Source organism: Aptenodytes forsteri, unplaced genomic scaffold (genome assembly GCF_000699145.1).
Source record: "Aptenodytes forsteri isolate BGI_AS27 unplaced genomic scaffold, ASM69914v1 Scaffold76, whole genome shotgun sequence".
Classification (NCBI taxonomy): domain Eukaryota; kingdom Metazoa; phylum Chordata; class Aves; order Sphenisciformes; family Spheniscidae; genus Aptenodytes; species Aptenodytes forsteri.
In genome coordinates, this window is record NW_008794444.1 from 3474418 (window position 1) to 3485970 (window position 11553).

The 11553-nt window shown below is 43.1% G+C and overlaps 1 protein-coding gene across 1 annotated transcript in view; it reads left to right on the forward strand.

Moving 5' to 3' along the window:
• The window catches only part of NEMF (nuclear export mediator factor), a 38434-nt gene that overhangs the window by 13109 nt on the left and 13772 nt on the right, over nucleotides 1–11553 (forward strand). Inside the window, exons 2-12 of the mRNA XM_009289907.1 lie at nucleotides 1136–1204; nucleotides 1879–1981; nucleotides 2989–3114; nucleotides 3200–3348; nucleotides 3563–3630; nucleotides 7892–7978; nucleotides 8946–9022; nucleotides 9559–9629; nucleotides 9720–9795; nucleotides 10980–11042; nucleotides 11388–11465. Of these exons, the coding sequence (XP_009288182.1) occupies nucleotides 1136–1204; nucleotides 1879–1981; nucleotides 2989–3114; nucleotides 3200–3348; nucleotides 3563–3630; nucleotides 7892–7978; nucleotides 8946–9022; nucleotides 9559–9629; nucleotides 9720–9795; nucleotides 10980–11042; nucleotides 11388–11465 (967 nt within the window). The remainder of the gene's footprint in view (nucleotides 1–1135; nucleotides 1205–1878; nucleotides 1982–2988; nucleotides 3115–3199; nucleotides 3349–3562; nucleotides 3631–7891; nucleotides 7979–8945; nucleotides 9023–9558; nucleotides 9630–9719; nucleotides 9796–10979; nucleotides 11043–11387; nucleotides 11466–11553) is intronic.

Sequence of the window (11553 nt, forward strand, 5' to 3'; positions counted from 1 at the left end):
GTGCCCCCCCCCCGTGCCGTGTGTAGTGCGCTGCTGCTTGGCGCTCCGCTGCATCTCCGCACTGCCCTGCTCAGTATTGCCGTCGCAGGGAGCGCAGCCCTTCCCCAGTGGACGACGCAGTTCTGCACTGTCCTCTTCTGGGGTGATTCCACCGTCTCTACGCCGCGGACTGCATGACCCCTCTGGAGAGCCCAGCCCCACGCTTTGCTGGGTGGTGGGCTGCCCCTCTCTGCCATGAGCTGCAGCACAGGGCCTGCCTGGGTGGCCCCCAGCACGTCTTCCTGCCACAGAGCACTGAGTCCTCTCTGCCTCCCCTGTCACACCATCAGGGAAGGCCTGGTGTTCTTGATCACCCCCTCGTTGTCCTGCTTCTGTCCCCCAGCCTCTCCCTGGGGAGCGATTGAGCGCTCCCCCTTTCCTATTTGCGTGGGGAAGGTCCTATGGTCTGTCATATTCTCTCCCATCCAGCTGGGAAGCTCTAATGCTCCTCACATCCATGCCCCATGGAGCTCTCATACCCTTCTGGTGTACAGGGCAAACTGCATATTCAGCCCCACACTGAACAAAATGACGACGAGATCGACCCCCCCCCAAAATGACTCCTGGTGTACAGGGCAATCTGCATGTTCAGCCCCACACTGAACAAAATGACGATGAGATCGACCCCCCCCAGGCCATTTCTGTGCTTTTACTGGGAATACTAGTGCCCCATGCTGGCAAAGGGCTACCCAAGTGACGCAGAAGTTAGCCCGGAGGAGCAAAGTGCTCCAGTATAACCAGTAAATTTTGCATCCCTGCCACAAAGAGGAGCGCTTGCAGGAGCCGGCAGCCTGGCCTCCATCCTGTGCTGGAGATCCAGAAGCCGTCTGGTTGCAGCTGGGGTGTCCGCAGTGGCTGTTCTTGCTTCAAGTTGTTTAGCTTTTTGCACTTCATCCATTAATAGCAATTTCTCCATCTTTTGGTTGTTTGGCTTCCACCTCATTCCATTAATCTTCCTTTGCTGTCTCTTCAGTTACTGCTTGGTAATTTATCATAACTTGCACTTCCGTGTATTTTAATTATCGCTGGGATTTTTTCAGCCTCTTGTGTGGTTTGTGTATCGTATTCTCCAAAGCATGTATTTTGTTTTTGACAGCTTATTGGGAATGAGAGTAAACAATGTTTACGATGTGGATAATAAGACGTATCTTATTCGCCTTCAAAAGTAAGAACTTCTTTAAATTTCTTTATGCTATTACTGTACATATGAGAACGAGATTTTTTTGTATGTATGTAATTTCTGTTGACAGGTGTGTGGCTTTTCTGACTAGTTTTCAGTGAAATTCTATTGTTCTTTGGTAAAATGCAGTAATTTTTACCCAGGAAGTTCTTGGGAGATAGGATATGAAGTGTGAAATGCTGCAGAAAATATACAGAAGGCCAAAGGTGTTAGTGTAAAAACACACAGTTGTCATTGTTGCTTTTTGTGGGGAGGGAAGAGAGGGGTTGGAGGAATGAAGAGCAACACTTGGTCAGTGATACTGGTGCCCAGGCCAAATGGGAGGCAGGGCTCGTGTCATGTCACTAACCTGTCCACTCCAGTGGTGTCTGAGATGGGCCCTTGCTCATCCGCTTGCCTCCAGTTGTGTTGGAGAGAATTTTTAACTCCATTGCCTGCCAAGCGTTTTGCTTGGCCGAATTATCTGTAAGCTTAAAAAGTGGATGTCCTTTTGCTGTCGGCAGCGCTGTTTGATGGGCATTACCAGTTTTGGCAACAGTGTTTTCTGCAGATAGCGTGCCGCTGGTTTGTGGTCCTTTGGTCTCATTCCAGTGCAAACTGGTGTGTGGTAAGGGGTGGCTGCTCGTGTGCTGAGTGGTGAGTCTGTATTTTGTTAACAGACCAGACTGCAAGGCCACACTGCTGATTGAATCTGGTATACGCATTCACATGACGGAGTTCGAGTGGCCGAAAAACGTGATGCCATCTGGCTTTGCAATGAAGGTAAACTAACCTACAATTTCTTTTTAATAAGATGACTGGATATCAGAAAGCAACATTCATCTTCTGTCCTTGGAGACAGAAGAAAATAGTGAAAGGATTTGCTTGGCGGATCCTGATCGAGCGGGTGACTGAAGACAAGGGAAGAGCAAATGTGGACCTGGGGTCCCACTGTTGTTGTTCAGTGCCTGAAACAATGAAAATTTCAATTTATGAAGACTAATATTAAGCTGCTGAACATTTTCTGGGCCACCATTTAATTAATTTAATTAATTAAATTAAATTAAAATTAAATTAAATTTAATTTAAATGAATTAAAATTAAATTTATGAAGACTAATATTAAGCTGCTGAACATTTTCTGGGCCACCAAGACCTTTTGGAATTTTACTCCAGCAAAGTCCTTGTCATTCCAGTTGGATTGTCCAAATTTTTAGGCCCTGGATGCAGCACCCTATGTTAATAAAGTCCTGCTGTTCAGTCTGCTGGGCTTCGAGGGTTCAGATCTTGCTGCACGCTGCTAGGCTGTGTTCCTGCAGGTAGATGTGCAGGGATGGAACCTGAGTGCTGACTCACGCGGGTCTGCTTAGCCCACCACCTCTGGATGCGGCCTCGTTGAAATGACTCAGCAAAGATTCTCCAGGGTGGCTTTCCACATCATATATGGATGCAGGGATAATCCCGGTTCTCTTTGTAAAATAAACCCTTTGAATTTTAACTAGCTGCACACTTGTTGAGCTAAACAAATAGCAGTTTTTAATGGCAATAACGGCTTAACGTTAGGAATCTGGAACAATTATATTACCTATAAATACCAAGGTATTATTTTGCTAAGGGCTGTCTTGTCTCAGTATTACCAAGATCGTCATTTTTACCCTTACGGTATTTGTGTTAAGTAAGAAGTGGTCAGTGTCACAGGAGGGATCTACAGCTAAGAATGTATTTCAGTATAAAATGTCACAAGCACGTCTGTTTGCATCATCTCGCAGACATTTTCTCCATTATTGACAGTGCCGTAAGCATTTAAAGACCAGAAGGCTTGTCAGTGTAAAACAGCTGGGTATAGACAGAATTGTGGACTTCCAGTTTGGAAGCGATGAAGCTGCTTATCACCTGATCATTGAGCTGTACGACAGGGTGAGTGCAAAGCTCCAAGCGTGTCCTCTGTAAGCAAGCCCGTGAGTGTGGCCTTTGCTGATGGTCCCCTGTGGTGTGCTCGCAGGGTAACATTGTCCTGACAGACCACGAATATGTGATTTTAAACATTCTGAGGTTTCGAACGGACGAAGCGGATGATGTCAGGTTTGCGGTTCGGGAACGATACCCTGTCGACAGTGCAAAAGCACCTGCACCTCTGCCAACCTTGGAAAGGTAATTGCTTTTAGGTGGTGTATGTATTGGAATAAACCCAAGTTACTTGGAACTGTGAAAGGTAGCGTGTCTTTGGGTAGTCTTTTCGCAAATTACAGGCCATTTTGCACTTCTTTTTTTTAAAACTGAAAGTGTTTTGTAGCTTCTAAGCAATACAATGTAGTCTTAAACCCCATTGTTCTTTGGAATGACAACTCTCCATTATCTTTTGTAGGTTAACTGAAATAATATCAAATGCACCCAAAGGGGAACAACTGAAGAGGGTTCTTAACCCGCATCTTCGTAAGTAATTGTGTTTCATTAGAAAATGAAATGGGGTCAGTACGCATTACGTTTAGATGATGCTGAAAATTTGAACAACTTCAAGCAGTCTTTTTTTTTGGATGTTGTTCATGACAGTCTGCTATTACGTATGTTTGAAAAACAACAAAAACCCTAAGCCTTTGAAAACAAGAGTAGGTATTTTTGATTCCAAGCCAACTGCACAAGGAGATGAGCCTTGCCGTGATCCTGCAGTGATGAGGACCTGAGAGTAGCTCTGTTGGAGCTCTGACTTGATGCATTTTGTCCAGTCTCTTGCCTTTAGTGGTACCGAATAGGAGATGTAAGCGTACAGTCAGGGTGAGGATGTTGTTAGGAAGTGATTGGAGTATGCCAGTGCTGCCAGTCCTGGAGCAAGTACCAATGTGGTAATACCAGGATGCTTGATGTGTCCATGTGGATGACCTCTGGTAGCCAGGCAAAGCACCCTGTGCCCCGGTTTTCCTGACCACAGAAGCAAATTTGACTTGTGTGACATGGTCAGAACAAGTTTGGTTTATCCTCCTGATCTGGCAGTGTTGATCAAGCAGAGGATTGCCTGGCAGGTACCCCTGAACAGCTCAGATCACATGATTTGCAGACCTAAGTATTACTTACCCCATTTCTTGATTCTCTTTTTCACCACCCTTGTCCCTCTCTTTCTCCACCCCGGTCTCCTCCTAAATAAACAACCCGCTGCTAATTACTTTACCCCATTGGTCCCAGTTTCGCTATATCCATACCCGAATTTGGTATTTCTGACACTGTTATCTAGGTAACTTTGGCCTTATATAGTGTGACTGATCTGATTACCCAGGCACAGCTGGCCTGGCAAGGCTCCACTCTCTGAAAGGTCCACAATTCTTCCCTTCAGTTACCGTGTGAGTTTGGCTGTTTCTCACCCGACTCCTCCTTAACCACCTGTGAAACCCGGCCATCCCTCCTGCCGCTTCTCTAATTTTTGCCACTTCTCACGCTGGTAACCATCGTGTCCAGCAGTTTCTCACGTCGTGTCCTGTAGTTCCTCACATCCAGTTAGCTTAACCTCGGGCCAGTGCCTGGTCACTAGCCCTGTCGTTAGCCTGCAGCCCTAACAGGCACACTGATACTTTCGTGGAAGAGTCTCAATCCCAGCAGTCTTACGTTTTAGAGACTTCCCATGACTGATCAGCAGGCATCTTTGTATTTAATAGCTTGGGTTGGATTTTCCTTCCGTGTATTTACCGTATCTCTTTTTGAACCTGTACGAACTTCTGGCATCCACGGTGTTTTTGTGGTGAGGAGTTCCGCTTGCTTCCATGTCACGTGAAAAGTCACCTCCTTTTTCTGTTCTGAAACTCATCTCACCAGTTTTACTTGGTGCCCTAGTATTGGATTTGAGGAGAAGATGAACAGTTGCTGCCTATTTATCAACTCCGCACCACTCATTTTATAAGTCTCAGTCATTTCTAGGCTGACCAGCGTACTGCATAGCCTACGTAGTCTTTCCTTGTACAGAATCTGCTCCAAGCCTGTGATGATCCTTGTTGCCCTTCTCCGTGCCTTTTCTAGCCCTGCCTGTTTTGAAACAGGGTAAGTAAAAGTGTACATAACATTCACAGTGGAAGTGCACCATGGATTTATACTGTGGCATGATTTCCCTTGTTCTGTTCACTATTCCTTTCCTAATAATTCCCAACACACGGCTTGACTCTTTTGTGTTCACTGACAATTGAGCTTATGTTTCCACAGGACTATCTGTTGTTAGGTCTTGCTCCCAAATAGACATGATCAGTTGGGCATATGCGTAAGTAGGATAGTCTTTCCTCATGTAGATAATTTTATATTGTTTTACAGTGAGTTTATGTGTCAGTTCTTTATCTAATCACTCACTATTGCTCGTTCTACTCCAGTTCTTCACAGCTGGCTGTTGTCTTTGTTGCTTAGACGAATTGTGTTTCATCAGTAGGCTTTGCCCCTTGCCCTTTGTTCCCCCTTCCCAGGTCAGTTAGGTGTATGTTGATCAGTGCAGGCCCTAGAGTAGGTCCCCGTAGAGCTCAGCTTTCCTCCCCTCCCTCCATGCTGACAGTTTATACATCCTCCCTGTTTCCTGTTTTTCAGCCACTGTCAATCCAGACGGGCTATCCTGTTATCCAGTGGCAGCTTGTTTTCTCTGAGAGCTTTGGGGTGAGCTTTGCTAAATGCTTTCTGGAAATCCAAGTAGACCATATCTATTTGACCTCCCTTCTCTTTGTGCTTTTTAACTGTCTTGTAGAGTTATGATGCAAAATACAAAACTGCTGGCTCTTCTGTATCTAGTGCAAAGCTCTCTGCTAGTTTTAGTCTTTAGGCTAAAAAGAGTTGATAGTTCTCTAGTCCCTTTTTGAAATTGCCAGTGCATTAACCTCCTTGTGCCTCTGCTGCTAAGGCAAGAGAGATGTTGCAAGCTACAGTTAACAGTTTGGCATCTCCGTCCTTGAGTTCCTTCAAATGCCTGGCTGAGTACCGCATGATCCTGAGGATTTACTGCTGCTTGTTTTGTCTGTTGGATCAATCACCTCTTTGTCATCACTGGATTTGAGGCAGATTTTCTGACGTACTGCCTGCAGAGAAATGTTCCAGCCAGAGCTTCCCTGTGCCCCTACACTATGAATGAAACTCAAGACATTAATTTAATTTTCCTGCTCTTGTCGTAGCGGAGTGTTCCTTTTGCACCTTGATCGCTTCTTGAACCTACTGATTCTAGCAGCCTTCCTGCTTATGATGTATCTGGAAAAGGCTTTGTTATTAATCTGAATGGGGTTTTTTTTTCAGATTTTCTCAAGATTAATTTTGGCCAGTGTTGCTGTGTTTTACATTCACCTGCCAGAGTTTCGTCTCCCATTTTCCACAAGGGACACAACTTCAGATAACTTTTTGCTTTTAACAGTTTCTCTTAACCTGATGTTTAGTCATGCCAGCCTTCCTTGAATTTTTCTGAAACACTGTTTAATAAGTGATATGCATTTATTCTGAACCTCCAAAATAGCATCTTTAAATAGCCTGCAGGCTGTTTGCAGACATTGCCTTTTATTGATTGTCTTAATTTCTTTCCTTCTAAGAAGCTTCCTTGCTTTTTATGTAATTTTCCCTTTTGAGCTGCGAATGCCTGTAGGAGATTTCTTGGGCTTTTGTTGTGCTGTCATGGATCCAGGTAAATTTTAGTGTCAGCCTTGTACCATGACATGACATCTATCCATCCAGGCTGGGATGATTGAAACCTGATTTAGCTGTTCTGTGTCCTGCTTTCACAGTCTCTTGGCTGTCCCTCTGCACATTAGGGTGACCAGCAGCTCTGCTCAGGCAGTTCATATTGTAGCCCTAATACCTCATGACCCAGATGTAGGCCTGGGTTTTCATTCCCATGGGATTGTGCTGTTTTTTTTCGAGTGGTTATCTTGTTAATTTGTTTGGACTCTAACATCCTGTTTGCCTACTCTAAGGTCACCTACATCATTCTAAGCTCGATGCTGCACTGTCCCAGTGGTAGTCTTCCTTCCTCCATGTTTCTGCTTTGCTCGTTCTCAGTGTTCTTAGTTAAACCTGGTTTTCCATGGCCCCATCTTGTTTCTTAGTCTTTAAGCATCTTTGTAGGAGCTTATATATCTGTTTTCATTTGCTCCTTCTCTGTACCCTGTTCAAATGGGGCCGCATCTGTTTCTTTTGTCACTCATGTTTCACATTTGGCTTTGCCAGCTTTTTCCTAGTTCTTTATTTGAAGCTACAGAGTTTGTATGTCTTCACCCTTTGTAATGCCTTATCCCAAGCCGGGCAGTTTGCCACCCTTGCTGGGTTTCCTACACTCTTCAGTTCAGAAACTTTCCTACCCCCTTTTAAAAGTAAAGGTTTCATTCCATTTTGGCCAACATGAAGCCCATCCTTCCTGTATATCCTCACTCTGTCCTAGACCTTTCCCGGTTCCAGATGAACCTGAGCATCCTTAAGTTTGTAAGAACTCATCAGCTGTGAGCGGAGACGCAGGTGCTCTGCCCGGCCAGTGAGCATTTCTGAGAGGGCCAGCGTGGGAGTCCTGATCACCTGCTCTCTCTGGGCTCTGCCTCCTGAAATTGGGACCACAACTCCCTCGCTCTCCCCTGCCTCTCTAAGGATTGACTGTAGTTTCGCGGCCATAGCTTGTTGAAACACTTACCATGATTTTAATGTGGATACAGATTTCATTGTGAATGTTTTCTACAGATGATTCTTCATTTTTTTTGTTTAACAGCTTATGGAGCCACTCTCATTGAGCATTGCCTTATAGAAGCTGGATTTTCGGGTTATGTCAAAATAGATCAGCATATGGAAAGTAAAGGTATGTAGGAAATAATATTTTAAAGGCTGTACCACCGACATGGTTAATTTTTATGTCTATGTAGTATTTTTTTCCAAAGAGATAAGTAATCCTTAAACCTGTAGTTCTGACCGTATGGTTATATACTGTAATGTTTTTAGGTTGGGGACCAACCTTGTTCACATTAAAACTCTTGAATTGTGCATATATCGGAATTAAAACATCGGACTCCTCCTATAGTCTAAATGATTTTATAATGAGATACTACCTTAAACATCAGGTGAACTCTGGCTGTGTAAAGGGATATTTTACAAGAATCCTGTATAGAAGAGTTAGCATCAAAGTCTTCCTTTATCGATTGCAAACATGGTGGGGATTTGATAAAGTAGCAGCTTTACATTTATTGGGAAATTATGAATTTGGTTGTAAAGTCAGAATAGATTTTTCTGTTGTCTTATTTTTCTTGTGTGTTTTATATTTGCCATAAATCAAAAGGATTTGTTACTTCCTACTGCATTACGGTGTTTAATAAATCAACTTTGTAACAAGTAAATAACTTCTCACAGCTACTGGTTTATGCTTTGCCTCTGCAGTTGTATTTTTATAAAGTGCTAGCATTTGTGTGGTCTTTTTTTTTTTTTTTCCATGATCTCATGAAACTTGAATAATTATGCCTTAGAAGTACCCATATAGATTTTTTTAATTAAAAATTCCCCAAATGTAAAAGGCGTACTAAGGCTTCTGTTTAAAATGAACAGTAATTGCTGTAGTGAAGCACCAGGGGTAAAGGATATCTGCGATTTTATTTTTGAGACATGCTAGAATCCTACTTAACGTGGTTAGGTTGGACAGGTTGCTTCAGGCACTTAACTGGAAGAGCAGTCGCCTGGGTCTTTTGTTGATTTGCTTTTGTGCTATGTTATATAAAAATATCTTTCTGTTCTAGGTGTTTTAAAATATTCCTCTCCTCTCCCCCCCCTCTCTTTAGAAAATATTGAAAAAGTGCTTACTGCTTTAGAGAAAGCAGAAGAATATATGACACTAACTGACAACTTCAGTGGAAAGGTGGGTCTCAGTTGGGCACCTTGGTTATCAGTTATGCAGGAATTACAGAATTAAACTGTTAGGCAGCTATTGTTCAGCACGTGCTTGTTCCTGGTGTTATCAGCTACAGATTTTACTCCGTGAGCTCGGGCTCCAGGCAGTGATGGGGAAAAAAATTGCTTCCTTGCACTGGATGTGCAGCAATTAAATAATTTACAAGCAGATTATGTAGGTCCTATGAGAATTGCACTTGTGCTTTCATAGCAGGTAACACTGTTCCGCATGGAAACCGTGCATTTGTGTGGTGAGCTATAGGATAGCCCTGAGGTTCGTAAGAGAAGTTCACCTGTTTTTCTGGAATAAGTTGGAGTCAAGACAAGCAAGCGGTCGGGGCTTTACTCAGTCAATCACATCGCTTCTGCCACAAGGTCTTCCTGTTAGAATGAATTATTGTCTCATGCTGATCAGTCAGTTAGCACCTAAAACTTGCTGCCTTGCCAAGATAAGGGGGATCCTTTAAAGACAAATGCTGATGACATATTTATGTATTCTTTTAGGGTTATATTATCCAGAAAAAGGAGAAAAAGCCAAGCCTGGAACCAGATAAACCAGCAGAAGATATCTACACGTAAATATTTGAAGTATTTATTTCTTTTTCTACTAGTCTGCATAACATAAATTAGTTTTCAGGTGATAATATCAAATGTGTATTTTACAGATATGAGGAATTTCATCCTTTCTTGTTTTCTCAACATTCAAAATGTCCGTACTTGGAATTTGACTCATTCAATAAGGTACAGTGCTTTTGCTGATACTGTACTTAAGTGCTTTAATTGACTGATGCTAAAAAGAGTAATTAAAATATAGTGCAGAAGTTGTTAATGAAAACATAGACCTTGGAAGAGATGATTAATTTTATGGATAAATGTTTTATGCAGGAAAGGCCAACTAAAATGGGGCCTTTAGGCTACTGCTGAGCAGTGTTGTCTTTCTTAACTCATTTAGATCCTGTAGCTGCAATACGGCATGTGGCACTGAATGGAGGTGTGTATTGAACCTGTTATCAGTCCTGGTCAAACGTTTTGTTAGTGGAGAGTTCAGACGCTGAGTTATTGCTGGGGACGAACAGTCGTCACAGTCATCACATTTGTACTTTTCTGGTTACTACTTTGAAAGCTTCAGGCACCTGATTTAGTATTTCCTTGAGTGTTGTCTTTCCTGGTCCTTGACTCATTAACATCTGAAATCATTACCTGCATGTTGTTCCTGACCTTGATCTCCAGAATGCCCATTTCACTTTCCTGCCCCGCTTCTTGACTGAAGTTCTGTCATCTCCTTCGCGGCACCGATGATCTAAGCAGCCTAAAACCTTCCTCTTCTTTTGTTTTAAGCACAGTGTCTGGCAACTGGAACACCAGGAGCAGTTCTTAGGCATACTTTCTAGGTTTTTTGTGTTGGTTTTTTTTTTTTTTTTAACTGACCACAGTGTCTGGCAACTGGAACACCAGGAGCAGTTCTTAGGCATACTTTCTAGGTTTTTTGTGTTGTTTTTTTTTTTTTTTTTAACTGACCTATGAAGCAGCAGGAATTCAGGGCAGACAGGTCTATCATTGCAATCATTTAATCTGATGAGCACACTGTGTCAAACAGCAGCTTCCTTTTCATCATTTCTTAGCAAAAAATGCGGGCCATAGTTTGGCCACTTACTTACTTGTGCATAGCCCCTGGTTTGCAGTGAGACGTATCCTCGGGTGTCTTGCTGAACTCATCTCATGCGAAGGTAAAATGGAGGAAGTTACTGAACCCTGTTTTGGCATCTGTCTCCTCTTTTAGTGCTTTACAGCCACCTCTCTTGAGCGGAACCTCCTCTTTTTAGTGCTTTGCAGCCACCTCTCTTGAGCGGAACCTCCTCTGCCTGCTTGTTGCTGGTATAAGTTAGTGCACCTTGGAGATTCTTAAAACTGATTTTCTCTTGCAGGCAGCAGACGAGTTCTACTCCAAGCTAGAGGGACAGAAAATTGATCTGAAAGCATTGCAGCAGGTATGCTCTCATCCAAGAGTGGGGCAGCTGAGGTGGCTCTGAGCTTCAAATGCCTCATTTGGTTCTTGTAGCCTGGGGTGAGGGAGGTGTCATTCATTCCTTTTGCTATGGAAATGCTGAGTCAGTCAGTGGTGGTCAGGGAGTGGATTTCAAGTTGTATAATGTAGCAGTTGGTTCTGCTTGGAATACATGTAATAGCATTAACAACAATATTTTGGAGACTCTGCATCTCTTCTGCTGCTGTATTTTTCTGTGCTGGAATGCTCTATTGAATGTCTTGCAGTGATTAAGTGATAAGGTGCCATTTCTGTATATATATTTTTCCATCTTTCTTATTTTTGAAAGGAAAAACAAGCATTGAAGAAACTTGAAAATGTCCGTAGGGATCATGAGCACAGACTAGAAGCTCTTCAGCAAGCTCAGGTAAGACTGAGATTTTTTTTTTTTAACTAAGAAGTATGTAATGCTTCTTCAAGAGTTACACCTGCCGGTCTGCATTGCTACGGTCAGC